The sequence below is a fragment of the Myotis yumanensis genome, unplaced genomic scaffold (assembly GCF_028538775.1).
Source record: "Myotis yumanensis isolate MYYU_CA2020_CCGP unplaced genomic scaffold, mMyoYum1.0.hap1 SCAF_4, whole genome shotgun sequence".
NCBI lineage: Eukaryota > Metazoa > Chordata > Mammalia > Chiroptera > Vespertilionidae > Myotis > Myotis yumanensis.
Genome location: NW_027223755.1, coordinates 823988 through 849566, shown reverse-complemented (window position 1 = coordinate 849566; position 25579 = coordinate 823988). Strand labels below are relative to the sequence as shown.

The 25579-nt window shown below is 59.7% G+C and overlaps 1 protein-coding gene across 1 annotated transcript; it reads left to right on the top strand.

Annotated features, from left to right (window-relative positions):
* Nucleotides 1-354: 354 nt before the first annotated feature.
* Nucleotides 355-25579, top strand: IL31RA (interleukin 31 receptor A). Its single transcript, XM_070411399.1, has 16 exons — nucleotides 355-439; nucleotides 581-1271; nucleotides 5525-5652; nucleotides 6012-6129; nucleotides 8370-8539; nucleotides 10733-10884; nucleotides 13108-13276; nucleotides 15317-15396; nucleotides 16908-17124; nucleotides 17578-17760; nucleotides 18498-18599; nucleotides 18861-19007; nucleotides 20499-20639; nucleotides 22139-22232; nucleotides 23073-23151; nucleotides 24132-25579. The coding sequence occupies exons 3-16, from the start codon at nucleotides 5598-5600 to the stop codon at nucleotides 25236-25238; spliced, it is 2814 nt and encodes a 937-aa protein (XP_070267500.1). The 5' UTR covers nucleotides 355-439; nucleotides 581-1271; nucleotides 5525-5597; the 3' UTR covers nucleotides 25239-25579.

Below are 25579 nucleotides of genomic sequence, written 5' to 3'. Positions count from 1 at the left end.
CGTCCTTGCCACCCTGACCCCCGGCACCGGCTGGGCCTCCCTGCAGACGCGTGTCCTTCCAGACTTCTGTCTCCCGGGGGTGGTGTCACCCTGCCTGGGTATTTGCTCTGGCAGCTGCTCGCCCTCCACAGCAGCCAGACGGGAGTCTCCCACATTCCTCAGCGGCCAGCTCACACGCGCTGCAGGGTGAACAACGTTTCCATCACCCGCAGCCGGCAACGCGTCAACACCATCACCGGGTCCAGCCGTGTCTCAGCATCGCACACACGGGCGCTCTGGCTGTGACCGTCCTGCTGCTGAGAGGAGCTGCTTCCGTGCTCACCTGCCACCCAGGTCGCTCGGCGTCTCTCGTGTCTGACGTCCGTCTCCGTGCCCTGGACGCAGCAGGACTCGGCCTCCGTCCTCTGCTCGCACACGTGTGCATTGTCTTAGAGTTGAGGTTGGGGTTCTTCCTGTTCCATCCTAATCCCTTCCTGAATCTGCTTTTTTTTTTTCCGATTTTGTCAATAATGAAAGGATGTAAACTGGTAGTGCTCAGAGGGGTCCCAGAAGTCACCTGCTTTCCCCCTTTTGTTTACAGGACACTGGCACGGAGGTCAGGCTGCCTCGGTTCTGCTCCCGGCTCCCCCGCTTGCTTTGGCCACGTTTCTCCATGGTTTTGGCCTCAGTTTCCTCATCTGCAAAGTGGGAGTAAAGACATCACCTGAGCACAGGACTGTGGTGCAGATGGAAAGTCCGCGTGCCCGCCTGCACAGGTGAGGCCTCCACATGTTAGTGATGGGAAATGGCACTGAGGTGGTGGCTCAGCCGCCCCTCGTCGCCGTGAGCCCTGTAGACACAGAATGACAGACCAGCTCTGCGATAGCGCCTGTGTGCCTCCCTCCTCGCTTCGGCTGGAAGCCATTACAGGATCACATGTTGCTTCCAGCTGCGGACTGCCCTCAGGTCCCCCATGGCAAGGGCTTCCTGAGGAGGAATCCCACAGCCGCCCCTCTCGTGGCTCTGCCGCTCCCACCAGCACTTCCGTGCCTGCCTCTCCCGGCAGATGGGCTCTGTACTTACAATAATGCGCCTCGCTTCCCAGCATCAGCGCTGAGCGCACCCTCCACCCTCGCGGGACTGGGCTGGGCTTAAAAGCAAAGGAGTCCCGGCCCACCAGCCGCCCGGAGAGAGGCAGCGTCTGTCTCCCTGTGGTGACTCGAGGACCCAGGGCACCTTCGATGCGGATCCGTTGACCTGCAGGACGTCGGGCCCCCGCCTGGCACAGGCAGGTGGGTGCCAAGCTCACTTACACGCGGCTGATGACTCGAACCTGTGCACATTGGGCCTCTTTTTCTGTGTTATGGGTCTTCTGCTCATTCAGTGAAATTCGGGTCACTCCCCAACCCCTGAAGGATTCGTGGGAGAGACTGGTTGGTGGTAGACCGGCACCTCATCTTTGGGCCGCTAATATTTTAAATGCTGGGGAGGAGTTGGGACCACGGGGTAGAGGTCAGGGCTGGGAAATATATGAATATGATGCATTTATTTGTCTGGACACAAGGCTGGAGACAGTGAGACCCAGGAGGCTCAGGGGAAGCCCTGTGTGTCCCGTGCCTGGTGTCAGGGCCGCCGAGGGCGGGAAGTCACCCCTTGATTTCGGAGTAAGACAGTCATGGTTTGAATCCCAGCTCTGCCACTCACAAGCTAGATGACTTCTGGGCTGGTCACCCATGAGGTCGCTGAGCCTGTTCCGTGCCTGTAGCGAGGAGTGGACCCCCCTCCTCAGGGGTTCCAGCCGGGCGAGCCGTGATTTGTGTCGTGTGATTAGCATTTTGTAGCCTCATGGTTGCGTTTGCACCGGCCTTGCCGCCGCCGTCAGAAGGCCGTGTGTGCAGGTAGCCGCCCCGAGTGCGTTTCTGTGCCGGTGACATCAGTGAACCAGCGCCCAGGGCGCAGGGATAGAGTGGACGGAGGGAGGGAGGGCCGGCTGGAGGGAACCACAGCCCTTCTGTTCTGCTGCTGTGGTCGCCTGAGACCGGGTGGGAGCAGCACGGTCACCTGCCGCTTCCTCCCTGTCTCGTCCCCGCCACGCTGGCGGCATCGCTGGGCCCAGTCCTCCTCCTCGCGTGGCCCCTGCTGGGCTTGCACCTGGAAGGACGGTCACCGTCCTCGGGCGCCGTGGGCTCAGAGGGTCCCTGTCCCGCCGCAGCTCCTGGCCCAGACCCGGCTCCCCGGAGGCTGCACAGCCAGGAGGCCCCGCGGAGGGAATAGCGTGTTCTAGGAAAGGCCTCTCCCTGAAGAGCAGTTACTCCGAGCCCGTGCTGCAAGTGGGGGTGTCTCGGGGATGACTCTGCTGCAAGTGGGGGTGTCTCGGGATGACTGTGGTGGAAGTGGGGGTGTCTCGGGATGACTGTGGTGGAAGTGGGGGTGTCTCAGCAATGACTGTGGTGGAAGTGGGGGTGTCTCGGGATGACTGTGGTGGAAGTGGGGTGTCTCGGGATGACTGGTGGAAGTGGCGTGTCTCGGGATGACTGTGGTGGAAGTGGGGTGTCTCGGGATGACTGGTGGAAGTGGGGTGTCTCGGGATGACTGGTGGAAGTGGGGTGTCTCGGGGATGACTGGTGGAAGTGGGGTGTCTCGGGATGACTGTGCTGGAAGTGGGCCATGTGTTGGCGATGACTAGGGAGGGGAGTGTGGGTGGGGGCACCGCCCACTCTCGTGAATTCCCCTCGCGGCTGCCCCGGAGCGGCTCGGACTAGGGGCTGAGTCACCTCTGCACGTGGAGACAGATGTGCTTAGACAAAGGGCCTCTGTCTGCTATAGAGAGGGCTCCCGGCCCCTGGCCCTCAGGCCCCTTCTGCTGCTAAATTAGGAGCCAGAGAAGGCCTCGCCGACCAGGGGGTCAGGAGACTTGGTTTGGAGGCGCCGGCATCAAGGCTGGGGGTCTGAGGGTTTAATGCAGCCGTTCCTCTCGCTGCTCTGCTGCTCCCAGCAGATGGGCTCTGTACTCACAACCATGTGCAGAGTGCGCAGGCTCAGCCCACAGATGCCTCCATCGCCTGTGCACGGCTCTGCTGGACACTCTCAGCTTCTCTCTGAGTGCCTGGGGGACCCCACCACTTTGCATTTACACCTCCAGGCAACGCTGCCTCTGGAGTGTGAGGGTCAGGGGGCGTGAGAGGGTCAGGGGCAAGGGCACGGTGGCCACAGGAATGTCCAGTGAAGGGCATTGCCGCAGTGCTGCTGGCTTTCCCCGGAACTGCCCCGCCCCATGCCTGTGCTTGGCTCACAGGGCTCACAGCACTCACCAGGTGACACTGTGGTGACCGCCCACCTTCTCACCCCCTCCTTCCCCTCAAACCCTCTCCAGGGAGAGGACACAGCCGCTAGCACAGGGACTCACTGTGCGGTTTGCCATTCCCTCTGCCCTCCGACCCTTCTCTTTGTTAAAAACCACTGGACTAGCCCGACCAGCGTGGCTCAGGGGCGGAGCGTGGATCTAGCAACCAGAAGGTCACAGCTGATTCCTGGTCAGGGCACAGGCCCGGGTAGTGGGCTGGATCCCCAGTGGGGGGTGTGCAGGAGGCAGCCGGTCCATGATTCTCTCTCATCATGGATGTTTCCCTCTCCCTTCCTCTCCGAAAGCAATAAAATAAATTTAAAACAAAAAAACAACAACAAAACACACTGGACCAGGATGAAGGAAGGACAGGCTCTTTCCTCCGGCTAATCCTCACCAGAGGGTATTTGCTTTCCTTGATTTTCAGAGAGAGTGGAAAGGAGGGAGGGCGGGGGAGAGACGCACATCGATGGGGCGCCTCCCGCCGCAGCCCAGCCAGGGCTGGGATTGAACCCACAATCCAGGTCTGTGCCCTTGACCAGGATGGAACCTGCAACCCTTTGGTGCCAGGGCCAGTGTGCTAACCACTGAGCCACCGGCCTGGGCAGGACGGGCTCTTTATCCCACGCCACGTGCGGCTGGACACTGCTGGATGGGGAGGAGAACGCGAGGCCACGGCGAATGTGGGAGAGGTCCCGCCCGCGCGGCAGCGCCAGCCTCGGGAACGCCCGTCCTCACCACCGCCCGGTCTCCACTTCCTCCCTCAGGGACTGAGCACGTGCAGCTTTTTACGTTTCACAGGTAATAGGTGCCTGTTCTCACGGACAAGGAGGCAAGCCATAATCACAGCCCATTAAGAATACTTTAGGTACCAGCATTTTATTCAACATTTAACATGGATAACATTTTTTTTTATTTTTTTTTCTTTTGCTAAAAGTATTACAAAGGGTATTACATAAGTGCCCTTTTTATCCCCCCCACCCTTGACAAACCCCTGCCCTCCCTTACCCCCCAGTGTCTTATTTTAAAGATGCAAAACCCGCCTCAGGATCACCATGTGGCTCTGGAGTGTGGAATCTTTCATTCATCAAGCACAGCCGTGGCCTCTGGCCCCGTCCCCTCCCGGCTCCGTCCCCCTCCCGCCCTCCCGGCTCCCTCCTGGCTCCGTCCCGAGGCCCCTCCCACTGCGCCAGGGCTTGTGAGGGCGCGTCTCTGGCTCCAAGGTGAGAAGCTGAAGACAGTAATTAGACAGTGAAGACGCTCATCCCATCACAGGGAATCTTCTTCATGGACAATGGGAAATTGTTCCCTGTAGGTTTCAAGCTCATTTCAGCCAACACGGTTGTTGGCAGAACAGCCTGTGCGAGGGCAGGCGCGGCCCAGGCTCTCCCCGCCCCCCAGGCATTGCCACTGCTGCCCGTGGAGCTCATTACGGCTGCCCTGGGCGTTCTCAGTTCGTTCGTATCAGAGACGATTGCCTCTGTGGTTTTCTCCAGAAACACTGCGCGTGGAAGGGAGGTCCCTCCAGCGACCGGCTGGGTGGAGGGAACGCGTTGTTCCCTCCAAGGGCCTGGCAGCTGCGATGCGGTTCCATTCGCTTCTTCCTAAAAGGAGGCACTGCTTGCCACTGCCCCGAGGCGCAGCTGGGACGGAAGGGCAGGCTTGGAGCTGGCGCATCCCTCAGACCAGGCACCGCCCTGACCACAGGCTCCGAGGGGCGAGGGAGAGGCTGCAGGAGCCGCCGGGAGGACAGGTGCCCGGCCCCACGCGCTGGGGTGGCAGGCAGGGGCGGGCCACCTCCCTGTGGGCGCTGGAGGAGGCAGGTGTCCGGAGGAGGTCAGCCGAGGTGGCTCTGGAGGGTGGGTCACCTGCCAGGACTCGGGAAGGACATTTAGGCGGAAGGAGCCCACGGATGGAATGTGGGGTGGAGACACGCTGGTGCGTTGGGGAAACGGTGAGCCGTGCGTTCGGCTGGGCACCGGGGCCGAGGCAGGGATGGGCTCAGACCCGCGGAGCTCACCCACTTCTCCCGGGAGCGTGTTCTCGGCACAGCACCTCCCATGTCCCGTGTGGAATGAGCTGTGGACAGAACAGATGTGGACGGGTGGACGGAGTGAGTGTAAAGGGGCCTGTGTGAGGACAGTCAACGCATAACATGAAATAAGATGGAAAGAACAAGGGCTCAGGCGTGTTTGTGCCTAGGACTCGGCTTGCTGAACCGACACGGAGCCGGCTAACTGACCGAGGACACGGCCCTCTCCGCAGACGCGGGACCATGTGGGCCTGGGCGCTGTGGGCGCTCCCTCTGCTCTGCCCAGGCGGCCTGGCAGGTAGGTGGGCTGTGCGCCTGCTGGGCTGGGCTGCGTGGGTCATCGCCTTCTCTGGACAGGAATTGCCCATTGACAGCAGAGAGGCACTGGGCCCCTGGCACAGGAGGGGCAGCGGGGGGTTCGTGGGCCCTGCAGAGGGGGTTGGGGCCGTGTGCACGTGGAGGTATGTGGACGCATGTGCCAACATGGTATGATGGCCTGTCATATTTCCCACGGCCCCGATGAGGAGACAATGCCAGACCTCGCAGCTCACCAGCCAACCCCGCGTCCGGTCGCTGTTTTCCTCAAAGCGCTCGCTGCTGGCATGGTCCCCACGCACTGAAGTACCCTGTGTGTGTGTGTGTGTGTGTGTGTTTCAGCTCTGCCAGCCAAGCCCGAGAACATTTCTTGCATCTACTACTACACGAAGAATTTTACCTGCACCTGGAGCCCAGAGAAAGAGGCCAGTCACACGTGGTACAGGGTCAGGAGGACTCAGTAAGTGCAGGGCTGTGTGCCGGAGGGAGGGGAGGAGGCGGGCTAAGGACGTCTGTGTTCTCAGTGACAGCTTCTGGGTGGTCCCTGGGGCATTCAGCGGGGTGACCCCTATGGCATCCAGCCGCCAGGTGATGGCGGGTGACGGTGTGGCTGCTGGCAGCCCATCTGACAGGATCAGACACTGCAGGGGGAAGGTGGAGGGGAGTGGCTGTGGTCGGGCTGACAGCTGTCCCCGGTCACACACAGGGGCAGATCTGTCTATTTAGTGTATTCAGCTGCATTCTTCCTCCTCCTAGAACGTGTGAGAAAGCTTTCCTTCTTCGGGCCCAGGGTTGGAGGGAGGGTGCCTTTTCTGCCATCAACTCGCTGTGTGACCGTGTCGTCAGTAACCACCAGGACGAATTCCAACTTTTCACTGCTTCACACTTCTCTTGTTCAAATTCTATTAGAAAAATTATAAAATCTATAATAATAAAAGCATAATATGCTAATTAGACCGGACAGCCGAACGACCTTCCGGACGTCCTTCCAGATAAAGCTGCCGTGGCGGGGGCCGAGGCAGAGGCAGTTAGGGGCGATCAGACAGGCAGGCAGCCAGTTAGGAGCCAGCGGTCCTGGATTGCGAGAGGGTGCAGGCCAGGCTGAGGGGCCTCCCCCCACCCCCCCCTGCACAAATTTCGTGTACCAGGCCTCTAGTGTTATTATAATTCCAGCCCAAAGCCAGGCGACTTAGTGAATGTGGACAGGGTTTCTGTGAAAATTTTAAAATAGCTCAGGAGACCCACTGTGTCCTCCATGCTGCTGGGAGCCGGGAGGCCCCGTGGGACCTGTCACAGGTGGTCTGTTGGTTTTTTCTGCTTCACAGCGAGCCTAGCGGTCCCAGCTTTATTCTGTTTGGTGTTTAAATGCAAGAGCTCATGTATCCTCCTTTTTTTCACTCCTGTAACTGGTCCCCGTGCGGCGAGGGGAACCACTCATGTTTTACAGAAGAGGGGCCAGTGCCAGGCGGCCCTGTGTCGGTGGCGGTGGCGGTGGTGGTGGCAGGTGTCCCCGGGGCCCAGCAGGGCCTGAGAGGCGAGAGCAGGTCGTAGGCTCCGAGGGAGGCGGCCTCTCGGACCAGCCGCCTTCCCAGTAGGAGAGCCGCGCACAGTGGTAACCCAGGTCCTGTTTCCAACAACACCTCCCTGTGACATGAATGTGCGTGCCGTGTACATTTTCACAGGCCACAGAATCGTCGTCCTTTCCTTTCTCCCTGACCGTTCAGCCATGGAGAGCTGGTGCTTAGCCTGCAGGCCCCGCAGGACGGGGTGGGCGGCCTCTGACCTCCCGCTGTGGTTCGCCGACCCCTGGAAAGGCCCAGTGACCCGGGGTCCACGTGACCTACCGCCTCCCGTGCGCTCTGGTCCAGGTCCTCCTCTCCTGGCCTCAGCCTCGTCCGTCTCCTGCCAACCCCAGAGCCACGCAGTTAGAGCTGCACCCCCGGGGCAGGGGTCCGGCCGATGTGCGTGCGGGCTTGTCATGAGCTCATAGCTGGGCAGAGTTTAAGTGATCTGTCTTGGAAAGTAATTTCAGTGAGTTTTCTGAAAACAGTATATACCTGTGGTAAATAATTTGATCTGAAAGACAAAGAATATTAAAAATCACCCTAAAGCCCATCACCAAAGGTGACAACTTTAGCATTTTGATGATAACCTTTCCAGATACCTCTAAGAATAGTTCTGTAAATGCACAAGTTGATATAAATATGATTATTTGATAGATAACACATATCCTGCTCTTTTTCGCCAATAATGAGAGTATGGGCATCTTCCCGTGTAAATGTAGGCGTATTGAAAACTATCATTTTAAATTCTATTTCGGTATCTGCCACCATTTATTTAACAAATCCTCTTTGATTCTTTTCTGTTATGAAGCAGTTCTCCAGGTTAGAATCTGGGATTCTAGGGGCCCATTCATCACTTGTGACCAATAGGAAAGGCATGAATGACGAGGGCAGCTTCCGAGGGCTTGTGGGCCCAGGGAGGTCTCCGTGGCCTCAGCCTCGGCAGCAGCGCGCAGTGAACTGCATCTCTCCCTGGAGGGGAGGGAGGACTGTGGGGAGAGGGGGTACCACCCTCTGGTCTAACAGTTCTCAAGAGAAACCCAGACTGAACCTAACAAATACGCCCTTAACACGGTAAGTCTGGCTGGGTTTCCACACTGCTGAACCAGCTCACACCGAGCCGCTTTTTCCTCCCAAGCTCTTATGGACGGGAAAATGACACTTGTGATTCTACAAGCGAGACCCCCACTTCGTGCGCCTTCCTAACTTCAATCACAATCCCAGACAATTACACCATCCAAGTGGAGGCTCGGAATGCGGACGGGACCGTGGAGTCTGCCGTGACACATTGGCGCTTAAATACCATAGGTGCGTGTTATTGGGTATCTTCTCTGCTCTTTTCTCAAAGATACCGCCTCCCCCTTTTTTTGTTCATCCTCACCTGGGGTATTTTTTACCACTGATTTTTAGAGAGAGTGGAAGGGAGGGGGAGACAGAAACATCGATGTGGGAGAGACCCATCTATTGGTTGCCTCCCGCATGGGGCTGGGGATAGAGCCTGCAACTGAGGTACATGCCCTTGACTGGGAATCGTACCCCGGACCCTTCGGTCCATGGGCTGACGTTCTGTCCACTGAGCCAAGCCGGCCAGGGCGAGGGGACTTTTTCTTGGTGGGGTATTCATTTGGCTGCTGCAAACCAAACCTCTGACTGTTTGCAGAGCTCTGACCAGATCAGTGGAAGCACTTTCTGTGGGGTTTTTGTCTGTTTGTTTTTAGTGTTTCTATGGGGGAACGAAACCTTGGAATTTCCTCGCCATCATTTTGCTGACATCACTCAATATACATCGGTTCTCAGTGAGCAGTTCTGCGGGTGAAGATTAATGACACGTCTCCTGGGCGACATACTTGTGCACAACAGGGTTGTGTCCAGGCCGACGGGAGGAGCCTGGTTTCCTGGGAAGGGCGGGGTTTTGGAGTGGGTGCAAGTGGATTCCAGCTTGGCTCCCAGGAGAAAGTTAACTTCAAAACCCCAGTGTTACTTCTACAATGAGGATAGCACGTGTTAGGGGGCTGAGGGGCGCTGCTGCAATGATGAGGTGCTGCAATTGGTGGAGCTGGTTTGGAAAGCAAACGGCAGGTGTGGGAGCCACTGACACACGTCCACACCTTTCTCTGGTGGTTCTGCCCTAAGCGGCCTCAGGAAGCACCGAGACCAGACAGAGAGGCAGCTGTCCCCCTCACTCACTCACCCAGCAAAGCCCCTGCCTCCTGGGCCAGGTGTTCATGCCGGCTCTGTGCCCGCACAGCTCCCTCCAGGGAGCCTTACCGTGAGAAGCCGGGAGCACTGTGAGCGCCCAGTGACAGAGACTAGCGCAGACAAATCCTGCTCGCCCAGGAGATGGGACATTCGGAAGCTTGGAAACAATCGTGTTTTGAAGACTTTGTAATGAAAGAGGGCGCATATGCTGATTGCATAATTTTATTTAAAAAGAGGAAGCCTTGTTCTAGCTGGTTTCTCAGTGGTTAGGACAGGGGTGGGCAAACTTTTTGACTCGAGGGCCACCATGGGTTCTTAAACTGGACCGGAGGGCGGAACAAAAGCATGGATGGAGTGTTCGTGTGAACTAATATAAATTCAAAGTAAACATCATTACATAAAAGGGTACGGCCTTTTTTTTTTTTAGTTTTATTCATTTCAAACGGGCCGGATCCGGCCCGCGGGCCGTAGTTTGCCCACGGCTGGGTTAGGACGTCGGACTGGAAGGTTGAGGACTCGATTCCCAGTCAAGGGCACGTACCTGGTTTGCAGATTCAATCCCTGACCTGGTTGAGGACCAAGCATGAGGCAACCAATCGATGTGTTTTCTCTTTCTCTCTCTCCCTCCCTCCCCTCCCTTCCACTCTCTAAAAATCAATGGAAAAGGAATTCTCACTCCTCAGGTGAGGATTTTAAAATTAAAAAAGAGAAAGGCTTTATTTAGCACAACATTAATTTTTTTTGGAAAAATATGCAAAAAGTTACATAGAAAAAAGCCTGAAAAGATACCTGTGTGTTAATAATGGTTATCTCTGGTTGATGGCATTATGGATCATTTAATGTTCTCCTTTGTATTTTTCTGTGTTTAAATTTTTTTGAATGAGCATATGTTACTTAATAACCAGAAAAAAATGCACATTTTCAAAGAGAAAGATTTGGGCCAAGAATTTTGTGGTGCTCAGAGGCGAGGCGAGGCAAAGCGAGGAGCTTCCTACAGGAACCGGGGAGAGGCGGGCAGCGGCGTGGCGGTGGCGGTGGCGGTGGCGGGCCCGCCCACTTTGCAGTCCACGGCCTCTTCTGTCCATTCTGCTCCACTCGCCTGGCCCCAGCAGCAAGAGGCTGATTTACAGAGAGATGACAAGGACATGTGCTCCCTCCTCGGATGCTCCTTCCCCCCGTTTGCCATTGCACCTGCCACAGCCGAGCACAGAGCTCGCACCAGCACTTCCCCCCGGGGCGTTCTTCAGTTGGGGTAGATGTTATGAGCACGTCCTGATCTGCAAATATGATTTTTATTTTCAGTAAAAATGGAGCCACCTGTGATTTCCAGTGTGAAACCAGTTTTGGGCTTCAAACGGATGCTTCAGATACAATGGACCAAACCTACACTGGCCCCCGCCTCTTCCGCGTTGCAATGCAGGCTTCGGTTCAGAACAGCGAACAGCACCCACTGGGTAAGTCATGCCACGGGGTGTTCCGACCAGGGCCCAGAGCGGAGATGACTGGCCGCTGGTGTCGAGCTGGACTCGCTCTCTTCTCTGCAGCGAGAATGGAGACAGAGCGCAGCCTGTCCTCCCGCAGGCGCCTGCATGCTGAGCGCACGGGCGCGGCGCGTGGAAGAGACCTTTTGCATCCACCTGGTTTGTGTCTCGCTGTGCTGGCTGCCAGAGATGCTGGGCGTGGCTATTTCCTTTTCTATGTTATGAAACTGAGATAAAATACACATTCGGCAAAGTGAACGGAACATAATATGCACTTAACAGGCTGTCATTGTCAGCTTAACCATATGAGCGCCTTAGTGCCTGTTAGCTCCCGGGAGCTGCTATCCTGGTTTTCATGGTCAGTACTTTGCTTTTCAGTAAGGGCTCAGTCTGTACTCCTGAGCAACGTAGTTTGAGACATTGTATAAATGGAATCCATACATTTAGAACTTAGTTTGTCTCTCTCGTTACTGCGTCTTTAAGACCCATGGTGTCATGTGATGCTGGCGCTCCTACTTTTCGCGGCTGTGTCGTGTCCCGCTGTCTGGGCACAGAGACTCACGGCCTTGCTGAGGTGGCAGAGCTTTTCGTGTGGTTATTGGCTATTTAAGCCTTTGGCCTGGTTTCTTCTATCGGGTGGCCTGATTGCTTTAACTGCCGTGTAGGAGTTCCTGACGTGTTCTGCTCGTGTCTCTTATTTATGTGTCGCGAACATCTCCCCGCGCGGCCTGCCTGTCCGCTCTCGGCGCGACCTGGAGCAGCACTTGCTCACTTTGGGTCGCCAGGTCCCAGCAGCCTCTCCTTCCGACTGAGCCTCGCGGGCAGGCGATGCTCCCGCACCTCCGTCTGTGCGCTGGAATCGGAGCAGCTGCTTTGTGAACACCTTGCGTAGCCACTCCTAGCTGCTAGTCGATTAAACCAGTGACATCTTTAAACCTTCCTCCCCACACAAGGTGCCAATGCGCCTGTGCCACCGAATAACCTGCTGGTTCTCACCTGAGTGCAGGCGTTCCACGTCCTCCCTCTGGGGAGCCGGGCAGGTTGTTAGAAACAGACCTGGTGAAGCTGATCGGGTTGGAGTCGTTGCCTGGTGGCGCTGCGGGAGGTGGGTTCAGCCTGTGTGGGCTGGTTGATCCTGACCCGGGCAGAGGCACGGAGCCCTGGAGGCGCGCCGCGTGGCACCGACAGCCTTTCCCCCGTCCCGGCTCCCAAGGGCAGGTGCCCAGGGGTGCCTTCGGCAGGGCCCTCAGCACGACACCCGGGAACCCGCAGGCCAGCCGAGCGCGGCCAGGGGCCAGCAGCGCAGGAGGAGACATTCCAAAGATTTAAAAACAAATATTATAGTTTTTAAAAGCAAAACAGAACTTGATTAGACTTCCCTGCATGTGCTTTATGGGTTAATATTGTTCAGTTTGGCTTTACCTGTGGATGACCTCCTGCTGAGGTCCAGCTCCAACTGGGCCCCATCACACGGGGGCTGGGGCTCCCCGCCCTGGACCCAGAACCACGGGATCGAGGGGCTCCCCGCCCTGGACCCAGAACCACGGGATCGAGGGGCTCCCCGCCCTGGACCCAGAACCACGCGAGCGAGGGGCTCCCCGCCCTGGACCCAGAACCACGCGAGCGAGGGACTCCCCGCCCTGGACCCAGAACCACGGGAGCGAGGGGCTCCCTGCCCTGGACCCAGAACCACGCCAGCGAGGGGCTCCCCTCCCTGGACCCAGAACCACGGGAGCGAGGGGCTCCCTGCCCTGGACCCAGAACCACAGGAGCGAGCGGCTCCCTGCCCTGGACCCAGAACCACGGGAGCGAGGGGCTCCCTGCCCGGGCCCAGAACCACGGGAGCGAGGGGCTCCCTGCCCGGGCCCATGACCAGGGCTAAGCTTGAGAGGAGAGGTTCCTGTGGCTGAGCGGGCGGGCGGGGCAGCCCCGTTCCCGGGGGAGGCAGGTGGAGTCTGGGACCCAGGCACCTGGGCCTTCTTTCGGGCCTCAGTTCAAACCCTGATGGCGCCTCCTGTTTGGGTGCGAACGGTGCCGGCCTGCGGGGAGGTTCATTTGTGGACGTTACACATGGTAAATGGTAGGATCCGAGCTCTAACGCTACAGGTTCTGTAAGCTAAGAGAGGGCTGGAGTGAAGAAGAGAAATGGAAAACTAACTGGTCTCCATCCAGCTCAAGGTTGTCTCTGCCTTGTAGATGGAAGTCAGCTTCTCGGTCAAAGAAGAGACCAAGGAAAACCAACCCTACAACCTCACGGGGCTGCGGGCCTTCACGGAGTACGAGGTGGCGCTGCGCTGTGTAGCCCAGGAGTCCGCCTTCTGGAGCGGCTGGAGCCCCGTGCACAGCGGGACCACCGAGGAGGAAGGCAAGCGCCCCGACCCCCTCGTCCCCCTCTGCCTGCTTGGGGCGGGTGGTCGGGAACCAGGGAACCCCAGTCCCGGAGCCGGGTGTCTGGGCCTTTCCTCTCAGCAGGGCCTGCCGGCCACAGGCTGAGCCGAGCCCAGGGCGTGAGTACCACACCAGCTTTCTGTCCCGAAGGCAGGAACCCCAGAACGTGTGAGCGTGTAATACTGAACAACCTCCTGCGACAGCTTAAAGGTTCTATTGCAGACCCCGAGCTCCTGCTCACAATATAAAGGCAGGGCTGACTCATGTGGGGACGAGAAAGGGCCCCACTGGCTGAGGTGCCCCAGCCTGGCTCCGCGGACCTCGGACAGGACACCTGTTCCCTGAGCCTCAGTTCCTGACTATCCCTTCTCCACATGGAATATATTGTAGAATGGAGTTTGTCGAGGTACCTACTCGTCAGTGTTAGTTTAGAGAGTGAGTGAAATCATGTGTAGCCCACAGATGCCACCCAGTAATGCCAGGCTTCCTATTATTATTTGCTCCCCCTGGAGGCCCCATCGCATGTGCAGACCCGCCGTGGAGGTGAGGGGCGGAGCTGCAGAGGCTGACAGGCTGCTCAGGGCCGAGATGTGCTGTTCTCTGTAAATCAGGAGCCTGGGGGGCCTGACCCCCAGCCAGCAGCCAGCACCTTGTGATGAATGAATGCCTTTTCCAGGGCGGCTCTGACAGGTCCCCGAGTTTCACGGGCTGGAGTCCCTGCGTGGTCAGGGCGGTTTCCCTGGAGACAGGACGGAAGTCCGGGTGTCCTCAGGGCAGTGGGGACACTGTGGGGCCGGCAATCTGGAGACCAGGTTTCCTCGGGGTCTTGTCTGCACAGCCTGCCTCCTCCCGTAGCTGTCACTCCTCCCGTGGCCTCCTGGCCCCTATGGCTCAGTCTCCCGTTAGCTCATCGAGGTCTGGCCTCTCTCTAGTGTCCGCGTCAGCCCCAGGCTGTCGGCCAGGATCCAGACCCAGCCTGGCAGCTGGTCGGTCTGCGGCCATGGCTGCGGGTGATCGCGCCCAGCAGGTGCTCCCGTTCTGGGGCTGGGCTCGTGCAGTCAGCACTGCCGACCAGGTGGCCAGGGGGAGTTGGGGCCTTTGTTTTCCCTCACTGTTTTCAGGAATTGAGTGGGCGTGCACCTCTTGTAATTGTTTGGAATATCTAGGCGGAAACACTACCTGTTTCCTTGTGGATTCCAACTCGTTGAGTGCTGGGCATTGACCCGCGTGTGAACAGGTGCATACTCCTGTGTGACACTCAGCTTTATTGCTCATGCGCTTACGGCCCAGGCGGTGCGCCTCCTACCACCGTCCTCACAGAGACAACGTGGGCTCGGCCAGCAGCTGGGCTGTGATCCCGTGGAAGGAGCTGGAACTGTTCGGCTTCATGTGTGACCTCATCTTTATTCCACTGCGATGTGTCTACCAGCCCTGCCTGGAAGGTCTTTATTGAACTGAAGACAGAGCAGTCAGTGCCTGGGGCCTTGGCAGGGAGAGAGCGGGCTGATTCCAGCCGGTCTGCAAGCCGCGGAGACTTAGGGAAGGGGAGAGGAGAAGGGGAGAGAGGGGACCCTCCCCGGCCCCCACAGCTGGGAGCACGCGCTCCATCGCCCACTTGCAGTCTGTCCGTCCCCTGTGTGGCCGTCAGGCACCCCAGCTGGCTGCAGGCAGATGCTCTCAGAGGAGTGAGATGGCACGGCAGTCCAGCACTGAGCCACACGCTCCCTTCCAGGGCCGATGGCACCTTCTTCTGAGCTCACGGGAAGTCCTCGGAACCAGGGCGGTTTCAGGTCTTCCTTTGGTTGATTCCAATCCTGCAGCCGCACAGTCCCCACCTCACTGGTCACGGCAGCACTGATCCTGCTGTCTCCCCAAGCAATCCCTTCCAGGCCCCGGAACCTAACCCTTCCCTCCCCTTCTCCTCTCACCTTCTCCTCTTCCCTCCTTTTCTCCTCTCCCCTCTCCTCTCCCCTCCCCTCCACCTCCTGCCCGTGCTGAGCCTATCTGTTCCCTGCAGCTCCCCTGGGCCTGGACCTGTGGAGGGTGCTGGGACCCACCCGGGCGGATGGGAGCCGCCCCGTGAGGCTGCTGTGGAAGGTGAGTGCTCTGGGGTCTTCAGTCCTCCTTTGTTTATAACCTGGGTCTCTTCCACCAGAAGCTGTGATTGTTGAACTTTGACCTCCTGAATTTCCTGCCCAAGAGGCTTTATGATGCCCCAGATCTCCCAGTGGTTTCCCAGCTCAGAGCCTGTAGATCACCTTATAGGGTTAGGGTTAGGGTTAGGGTTAGGGTTAAGGGTTAAGGGTTAGGGTTAGGGTTAGGGTTAGGGTTAAGGGTTAGGGTTAAGGGTTAGGGTTAGGGCTAGGGTTAGGGTTAGGGTTAAGGGTTAGGGTTAAGGGTTAGGGTTAGGGCTAGGGCTAGGGCTAGGGTTAGGGTTAAGAGTTAGGGTTAAGGGTTAGGGTTAGGGTTATGGTTAAGGGTTAGGGTTAGGGCTAGGGTTAGGGTTAAGGGTTAGGGTTAAGGGTTAGGGTTAGGGTTAGGGTTAAGGGTTAGGGTTAGGGTTAAGGGTTAGGGTTAGGGTTAAGGGTTAGGGCTAGGGTTAGGGTTAAGGGTTAGGGTTAGGGTTAAGGTTAGGGTTAAGGGTTAGGGTTAAGGGTTAGGGTTAGGGTTAAGGGTTAGGGTTAGGGTTAGGGTTAAGGGTTAGGGTTAGGGTTAAGGGTTAGGGCTAGGATTAGGGTTAAGGGTTAGGGTAAGGGTTAGGGTTAAGGGTTAGGGTAAGGGTTAAGGGTTAGGGTTAGGTTTAAGGGTTAGGGTTAAGGGTTAGGGTTAGGGTTAAGGGTTAGGGTTAGGGTTAAGGTTAGGGTTAAGGTTAGGGCTAGGGTTAGGGTTAGGGTTAAGGTTAGGGTTAGGGTTAGGGTTAAGGTTAGGGTTAGGGTTAAGGGTTAGGGTTAAGGTTAGGGTTAGGGTTAGGGTTAGGGTTAGTGTTAGTGTTAGGGTTAGGGTTAAGGTCACCTTGCGGGTCCTGGGTGAGAATCCAGGCCCTGGCCCCCTGTCCTTCCATGAGGTCATGGACGTCAGGACAGTGCAGAGAGCAAGCGCAGAGGCACTGGCCGTGGGTGGGAGCCTCGTGGGCCACCTGCAGGTTAAGGCTGGAAGGGAGCTGGGCTTTTCACCCAGAACTGAGGACTGAAAGCGCAGCCCATCAAGCTGGGTGCCTCCGTGCTGGGTGCCTGGGGGTGGAGATACACACAGGGCCTTCCAGGCAAGGGGTGTCCCACGGCCAGGACAGCCTGGGCTTGGCTCTGCGTTTAGCTCGTGTTCTGTGTCCATGTGGGATGGAGGGAAGACGCAGCGACAGGAAATGGGCAGGCCCCGCCCCCCCAGCCTCTGGGCAGGAGGCCCGTGAACGCTGATGCCTAGGGCCCAGCACATCCCTCTCTGGCCCCGGAAGGTGGGGGTCCAGCGCGGGTGCTGCTCACCCCGGATGGTACCTGCCTCTGTGTCGCTTGCACAAGAGCTGGCCTCTCCCCTCTCCCCTCACCATCTGTCACCGGCTCAGTACCTTTCCTTTGTTGTTTTTGGCAATAAACTGGGTTTCCCGTGCTCAGAAGACCAGAGGAGCCCCGGCCCTGGAGAGAGTGCTCGGCTACCACGTCTGGTACTTTCCGGAAAACACCACCAACCTCACAGAGACCGTGACCACCACCCGCCAGCCGCTGGAGCTGACGCTGGGCACCGAGGCCTACCGGGTGTCGGTGGTGGCCTATAACTCACTGGGCCAGGGTCCGGCTGCCGCCCTGCGCATCCCGGCCGCCGCCGAGGAGGGTGAGTCCCGGGTCACCGCCTGCCGAGAGGCCGCCGTCCAGGGGGCCAGGGGCCGCCTGTGGCTGCCTCTCAGTGAGGGTGACAGTGGAGGAGAGGCCGCTGGTGGGAGGAGCGGCGTCTGCTGACCAATGAGCCCCTGGAGGTCGCGTCCTTCGGGCGCAGCCTGTGATGAGTCAGACTCATCAATTGCGTGACGCAGAGGCCTGGCCATGCGTTCCACGTGCAGCTTGTTCTGTCCGAGCGTGGGTGCTGGCTGAGCCTGCACGCGGGCACAGTGCACGGCGTGTGCTCCGTGCCTGGCTCTCCCGAGGCCCCCGCGTCCGGGGCACTGACCGCGTGCGCGCCCGCCTCGCTGCTCGCTCCTGTTCCCCCTTCGCCTCCACTGAGACCCCGCGGGCGCCTGGGCCTCCGTGGCGGGAACGCATTCGGAAGCTGGTCTGCCTCTGCCCGCAGCGTTCCGGGGCGTCGAGGCCGTGCAGGCCCACCTCTCGCAGGACCGGCTGGTGGTGGCGTGGCAGAACTCCACTCCGCACGTGGACGCGTGGAGGGTGGAGTGGTCCCCCGACCTGGACTCCGAGCCCCGCACCGTGCGCTGGGAGGCGGTGACCGGGGCCAGGAACTGGACCATCCGGAGAGGTAGCCACGCCTCCTGAGGAGATGCGCTCCTTCTCACTGTCTCCACGTCCTCCGCGGAGGCCCAGGCGGGAACGTGGTGCCAGCACTTGACGGGCTGGGCGCACTCTTCTCGGCTTTCCCAGCGCCGCTGGACGGGCACCAGGGGTCAGACCAGGCCTGGGCACATCAGATAGCCTTCCCAGACCCCCGACCGTGTGGGTGGGTGGCCCCAGAGTTGGTCCATCTGTCCGACCGGCACCTTCGGTCTGGCCCGTTTCAGAGCCGGCCCCTCCCCAGGGGATTGGTGCCGGGAAGGCCTTCCCTTCAGGGAGGCCCCTGATCCGTGTGGGACATGAGTGAGGCTGCAGCCGCCCATCAGCTGAACTTCTCCTGCTTACCTGACCTGCAGGGGAGACCTCCACCTGCAGGGACGCAGGCCAAGGACCGGGCCCAGGGCGTCCGCCCGCACAGGATGCGCAGGGACAGCACCTGCGCCACAGCTGGGCCCTGGAGAAGGGCCTGTCTCACTTCTCCTTCCGGGCCCGTCCTTTTGTCAGAGGGTGCAGCTCTCGTTCTAAGAATTAATTTTAAAATGTTAGGACAGGAGTAGATGCTAGGCCCTCCGACCTCACTTCCCCATTTTCCAGGTGGCGTGAGAGGAATAGGAGAGCTCGCGCAAGTCTTAGGCCGTGACTCTCAGGCTAGCGTTTCCTGTCTGCCACGCCCTGCGTGTGATGCTTGCTTTCTCTCTCTTGCAGATGAATTAGACCCTCTCCAGTGCTATAACATCTCCGTGTATCCAATGTGGCAAGACCGTGTGGGCAAGCCGTGTTCTGTCCAGGCCTACGCCAAGGAAGGCGGTGTGTGGGGGTGGGCCCTGCGGATGGGGACAACCGGACCCTGTCCAGCCATGGCCGATTTCAGAGCAGGAGGGAGAGGGAGAGAGAAACATCAATGATGAGAGAGAATCACTGATCAGCTGCCTCCTGCACGTCCCCTCTGGGGATTGAGTCCGAAACCTGGGCGTGTGTCCTGACCGGGAATCGAACCGTGACCTCCCGGCCCGTGGGGAGGGCGCCGGGGGCTGGCTGGGCGCTCACAGTCTCTCCCTTCTCGTCAAGCCCCATCAGTCGGTCCCGTGACCAAGGCGGAGGGCATCGGCGTGAACACCGTCACCATCCGGTGGGAAGAGATCCCCAGACATCTGAGAAACGGCTTCATCCGCAACTACACCATCTTCTACCAGCCCGAGGGCGGGGGGGAGTTCGGTGAGCGGCTTCCAGCGCGTGAAACCCCCCGGACCCACGGGAGGGGCTGCCACCTCCCCGCGTCCCTCAGCTCCCCTGGCCCCTCCGCAGACGGTTTTGGAATCAGATGAGAGGGGAGTGTCGGTCCCTGCAGGTCTGTAGGACCCGGGGGTTAATCTGATGTGCTGATCGGGCTCGGACGGTGCGCCTCCTGGCAGCTCCCGGCCGTATTCCCGCCGGGCTTGCGGGTGCAGCTCGGGCAGACCCGGGCGCTGGCACTCAGCTCAGAGACCACTCCTAGGCGCCGCGCCTCCTGTTCCTGCCGAGTCACCTTTTCTGGGATCCACACGACCTGCCGACACCTGCCTTCTGGGCGAGGCTGAGAGTCCTGTCGAGGCTGATTTTTGTTGTGATAAACGCACCACCTCTCCGTTTGGAAGTGCACGACCTCGGGCGTCGGGCAATCCGCGTGTCCTGCCCGTCTGCCCCTGCGCGGAAATGTGTCCGTCAGTCAGTCCCTCCTGCCGCCTCTTCCCGCGTCCCGGCACCCACAGCACCGCCCGTCCGTGCACGCACCTCGCTGATCCCATAGACGTGGAGTCAGCCTGCGTGCCTGTTGGGCCTCACTCCTTCCACTCACAGTCGTGTCTCCAGTTTGCCCGTGTGGGCGGGTGTGCGAGTCCTCGGCCTTATCGCCGAGGGGTACCCTGGTGTGGACAGCCCACGCTTTGTTCATCCTTCGTGGGTGGCATTGGGTCGTTTCCGCCTCGGCCACTGTGATGGGTGCTGCTGTGAACATGCCTGATGGGGTCTTGGCGGGAAGGTCTGTGTGAGTCCCTGCTTTGAACTCTGGGACAGACCTGGGAGAGGGCTCCTGGGCCGTGCGATGCTTCCAGTTTAGCTTCTCACAGAACCGGACTGGCCGCCGCGGCCTCGCATGCGCAGCAGCCAACGACGACTCCAGTCTCCACCCCTTACCCACCCTGGCTATTGGCTGCTTAGAAACCATCATGGCGGCCCTGGCAGTACAGGTGCTGCCTTAAGGTGGCTTTGATCGGCATTGGTTGAGCATCGTGGCGTGTGCTTGGTAGCCTTTGGTGTACCTCCTCCGGAGAAAGTCTTTACAATCTCCTTGCCCATCTCTAAGTTGTCTTTCAGTTCTGGAGCCGTAAGAGGTTTTAAAATATACTCTGGATACAAGCTCCTAATCAAATACCTGAGTTACAAATACGTGTCCCGCTCTGCGGGCTGCCTTTTCACTCTGATCGTGCCCTTTGATGCACAGAAGCCTTTAATTTTGATGAAGTCCAGCGGAGTCTGTTTTCTTCTGTTGCCTGTGTGTTTGGGGTCAGGCTGATTCTTCCCAGGTCGCCTGCTAGGCGTTCTATAGTTTGAGCTCCTATGTTGGGCCCTCGGTCACCTTGATAAGCTCGTCTTGAGGAGAAGCAGGTTAGGGTGTGAGCTGTCCAGCCTGGTTCCTACTCAGTCGGAACCGCTGTGTGTTTCCTTCAGCCAAGACGGTCGGCGCCAGCACCCTGCAGTGTGGCCTGGAGTCCTTGACGCGCAGGACCTCTTACTACGTCTGGGTCATGGCCAGCACCAGCGCCGGGGGGTTCAACGGCACCACGATCAACTTCAAGACGCTGTCAATCAGTGAGTAGCCCTCCCGCCCCGCGCGCCCCCGCCTTTCTCTCCGGCCGTGGGAGGTGGCCTTGCCCAGGCAGGGTGCCCCTGGGAGGGTGGCCCACAGGGTGAAGAGCCACCTGCTGGGGTGGGCGCAGGGGCTCCTGGAGGGCCCGGGGCGAGGAGAGGAGGGAGGGCAGGGATACCGAGCTGAATTCAGAGAGACTGGCCATTGGCTCCTTCCTCGCGGGCGGCCCCAAAGCACCTTGAGGAGGAGGTTCAAGTTCATGCCAATTTCACTCTCAGCCCCGAACCAGCTGTCACTCAAGACCGTCCCCTCGTGTCAGAGGTTACTGCGTGGTGGGGCTCAGAGGGGGATCTCGGTGGAACTAGCACCAGCGGAACACAGGCAGGGACTTACCCTCAGCATTTTGGAGCTTTTTAAGCAAAAAAGTACATCCTATGTTCTACTTACCAGCATTTACATTAGAAACAGGAAGCAAGAAAATCTAATCGATACAGCAACAGTATCAAATGCATTGTAGTGTCGCAAGATGGTTGTGAGAAACGGTCACGAGAGACAAGATGGGACGAGGAGGGAGATGAGGGAAGAGGAGGGGGTGGGAGAAGTGGAAAGCCGTTCATGCTCCCACCTCCCGGGCCGAGAGCTGAGATTGAAGGAGGCAGTGACACGGTGCGAAGGAAGGAAGTTGCTGTCGCAGCTGATGGAGCTGCTGTCAGGGGCTCGAGAGCCGCTTGCTCGTCACCTTTTCAAAAGCCTGGGAGCGGCTCACGTTCTGGAAGGTGTGGGTGTAGAATGTGTCTTTGCTGAGAAAACACGTTCTGCTCATGGACTAACGTTGCCTTTTTGGAGTTCTTCCTCAGAGTGCTCTTTGCATCTTTTAAAATCGTGTTGTGTGTTCACGCCGCGGGGCTCAGGCTGTGTTAGCTGATGGCGTTGTCTCCAGGGTCGCACGGGGCAGGAGCCTGCCTCGGCCTGGGCGCTTCTGGGGCTTGGTCTGCAGAGGACGGGTGCTCAGCTCTGACCCCGCACCCCAGGCGAGTCCCACGGGGCAGCCAGAGTGCAGACCCCAGGCCCTGCCTGCTGCCCACCAGCAGCTTCTGTTGTTTTCAATGAAGCCCAGACTCCTGCCCTGGCTGTTGCCGCACCTGCCCACCCCTCCCTCCGCTTCCTGCGGCTGCTTCGAGGCATCTGCACCGCCACTCCCGCCGGACGCCTTCCCACGTCTTGGTCTTTCGGGGGCTCCTTCTCCCCCCAGCAGGAGCCCACGCCCGCCTCCCGCCTCCTGCCTCTCGGAGGAGTCGGTGTGACTGTCCGACTCCCCGGGACGTGCCCGCGAGCAGCCGTGGGTTCTCGCTTGTTGGTTGGTTTTCCTACCCGAACAGTGTCTGCTCCACAAGCAGCCACTCGGAACGAAGCAGGAGGCTGGGCGCTGACCACCGTGCCGTCCACACGGCTCAGGGGAGAGAAGGGAGGGAGCGACCGGCCTGACTCTGTCCTTCCCCAGGTGTCCTGGAGACCTGCCTCGCGGCGGCGCTGGGCGGGGGCGGGCTGCTCGTCCTCAGCGTCCTGGCCGCGGCCTGTGGCCTCCGGAAGCCCAAGTGAGTGTGGGAACCAGGCTGCTGGCGGGGGCGCCCGGTGGGGAGGGCACACCACCTCGAGGCGGTGCCACTCTTTCCCATGGCACACGTCCATGGCGTCCCTCACGTCCACGTCCCGGGCTCAGCAGAGCTCTGACCCCACAAGAGGACTGTCCCCCCCCCCCCATGCACCTGCCCAGGCCCTTCTGAGGCCGACTCCCGTGTGAGCAGCCGCGGGCCTCGTCTGACAAGGCCACAGCTTGTCTCCCAGGCAGAGCCAGGAGCGGTGACCCCTGGACCGTGGAGTTCGGGCGCTGACCAGCCAAGTGCTGGGCACAGAGGGCTCCTGGCTGGCGGGGCGGAGCCGAGGGCTGGCGGCAGGGGGGTCCGGCTGGCCACCACCGGGGAAGGAAGCTGTCTTCAGGGCGCGGTGCTGCCGGCCCCAGAGAGCCTGCTGCCGTCAGGGAGCTCAGGGCTCCTTCCCCGGAGGCCTCCCATCTCCCCGAGCAGCTGGCAGCATCAGCCGCAGCCCCGGCAGGTTGTAGCCAGGGCTCCAGTGCAGACAAGTCTGACAAGTCCCTGGGCCTTAGCATTGCTCTCCCCTATCACCCTCAGAAGAAAGCCCTGGGGGGCTGTGGGGGTTGGGACGGGGGAGGGGATTCGCTGTGAGGGGCAGGTCTCTTCCCCCAGGTCCCCGTGTGACTTACATTTCACCCCCACACGGCTTCGCTTCCCCAGCCTGAGCCAAGGGAGCCGGGCTGCCCTTCTGTCCCAGGAGCCAGCGGCTCCCGAGGAAAGCCCGGCCCAGCCCCGCCCCCCGTGCACCGACTCACCTGTGTGAGCACCTCCTCTTCTCTGCAGGTTGAAGCGCCTGTGTTGGCCGGACGTCCCCAACCCTGCGGAGAGCAGCCTGGCCGCGTGGCGAGGCGGGGACCTCAAGGTGAGCACGTGTCTGCCCGGAGCCCCTGCGGGCCGGCGGTGGGCGCAGGGGCCGGGCTGGCGGGGCTCCCTGTGGGTTCCGGGCTGGGAAAGGTGTCCTCACACTAAGGCAGCGGGTGCCAGCGAGTGGCTCACACGCAGAAACCTCCTTTCTCATACGCTTTAACCTGAAAACGGTCTGGAAATGTTAAGGCTGAATTTCTTCAGTAAAAATAAGTCCAATCAGATATAACCTTCAGATCCTTACCATCGAAAGCTTCTTTCCGGCAGTTCTTGGTGCAGGAGGTTTAATATTAGCCTCTGCTTCAACTCGGAAGCCTCAGTTGAGCATGGCATTTAACTGCGGACATTGCAGAAATCACTTTTACTGAGTTATTTTAGTTATTGTTTCGATTTCTGTCTTCTCCCTCCTTTAGCATGACCTGTTTGTTTTCCTACTTATTAAAAGTCACCGGGACAGTGAGTGAGTTCACAGGCAATGCTGCCCGGCACCTAAATGCTTCCTGAAGGATCTGTAGGTCTGGCCTCTATGGCAGCACTTACCTGTCTCTCGCTGCCTGGCAGGTGCCGGGCGGGGGGGCGGGGCCTGGGGCAGGGGCGGGGCCTGGCCATGCACAGATGACAGGATGACATCGTCCTGCCAGGGGCCACCTTGAGTTTCGGGTGACGTGGGACAAGCCGTTGACTTTGTGGTCATGGTTTTCCATATGAAAGCGTTCGGTCTTGCTCTCCTCGGAGCTGGGTGTGCAGAGGATTGTGGGAAATAGCCTCCAAGTGTCTAAGGAGAAGTTGTTGGAAGGCAGTGTGTTCCTTCTCAGGAAAGGGGCCAGGCTGTTACGGACGGGCACGCGGGGGTGAGGGGCCTCCACGCTGGTCTCTGGGAGGAACGGGGGCTTGGGCATGGGGTGTCCCTGCCCAGTGAGCCTTGGTTACTCCTCTTTAGCCCCCAGATGACCCCTGGGTGTCCCTTCTCTTTTCCAGGATAAGCTGCACTTGAGGGAGGTCGATGATGCCGTGAGCACAGAGGACAGGATTCTCAAGCCCTGGGCTGCCCCCAGCGACCTCATTGACAAGTTGGCGGTGAACTTTGACAATTTCCTGGAAGAGGATTCCGCAGAGGAGGCGGAAAAGGGTCAGGAAAACATCCTGGGAGGGGACAAGAACGAGTACGTGATCTCCCCTTTCAGGCCTTACTGTCTCCTGGAGCCGCTCACTGCAGCCGAGGCTCTGCCCACTGCAGCCGAGGCTCTGCCCACTGCAGCCGAGGCTCTGCCCACTGCTGCCGAGGCCCCACCCACTGCAGCCGAGGCCCCACCCACTGCAGCCGAGGTCCCACCCACTGCAGCCGAGGCCCCACCCACTGCAGCCGAGGTCCCACCCACTGCAGCTGAGGCCCCACCCACTGCAGCCGAGGTCCCACCCACTGCAGCTGAGGCCCCACCCACTGCTGCCGAGGCCTCACCCACTGCAGCCGAGGCCCCACCCACTGCAGCTGAGGCCCCTCCCAGTTCAGCTGGGGACCCGCCCACTTCAGCTGAAGTCCCTCCCACTGTAGCTGAGGCCCCTCCCACAGCAGCCAAGGCTTCTCCCACTGCAGCCAAGGTCCCGCCCATGGCAACTGAAGTCCCTCCCACTGTGGCTGAGGTCCCGCCCATGGCAGCCAAGGCTCCTCCCACTTCATCCCAGGCTCCGCCCACTGCAGTCGAGGCTCTGCCCACTGCAGCTGAGGCCCCACCCACTGCTGCCGAGGCCTCACCCACTGCAGCTGAGGCCCCTCCCACTTCACCTGGGGGCCCGCCCACTTCAGCTGAAGTCCCTCCCACTGTGGCTGGGGTCCCGCCCATGGCATCCAAGGCTCCGCCCACTGTGGCCGAGGCTCCGCCCAGAGAGCCCCAGTGCCTGCGCTCTGGCAGCTGGGAGGGCGCCTCCCCAGAAGCTGAGGAGCGACTTCTCCCTTCTGCCCAGCGCCCAGGGCCCGCCAGCCCCTGCGAGGAGGGGGCGCTCAACCCGTACCTGAAGAACTCGGTGACCACCAGGGAGTTTCTCGTGTCCGAGGAACGTCCAGACCGAACCAAGAGGGTCATCTAGAGGCCGCACGGGCGTCCCTCTGCGCCGGGCGACCTGCAGGGCGGCGCCCCAGCTGCATCTTCACATCCATCTGAGCGCGAGCGGCGCAGAGGCGACCCCCAGAGGGAGAAGGGGTGCGGAAGCCCAGCACTTGGTCCAGGAAAAGCCCTGTCGTTCCTTTTGCTCCGATAAGAAGCTCCTGCGGAGGCCGGGACGCCCGGCTTGGAGGCCGGGGGCCCAGTGGCCGTGTCTGGCTTTTCCTGGGGACGGTCAGGGTCACGGCCTGGGGGCCACTCCTCAGAGCCCAGGCACGTTTTCCCGTGGCCAGGGCAGTGGTCTCGGTGGCTCCGGGGGAGGCTGAT

Bases quoted from the DNA above. Each gene is read 5' to 3' on its own strand.
- IL31RA (XM_070411399.1), top strand. From the start codon at position 5,598: ATGTGGGCCTGGGCGCTGTGGGCGCTCCCTCTGCTCTGCCCAGGCGGC. The intron at 19,008-20,498 runs GTGAGCGGCTTC...TGTTTCCTTCAG, and splicing joins CGAGGGCGGGGGGGAGTTCG to CCAAGACGGTCGGCGCCAGC. The intron at 20,640-22,138 runs GTGAGTAGCCCT...GTCCTTCCCCAG, and splicing joins CTTCAAGACGCTGTCAATCA to GTGTCCTGGAGACCTGCCTC.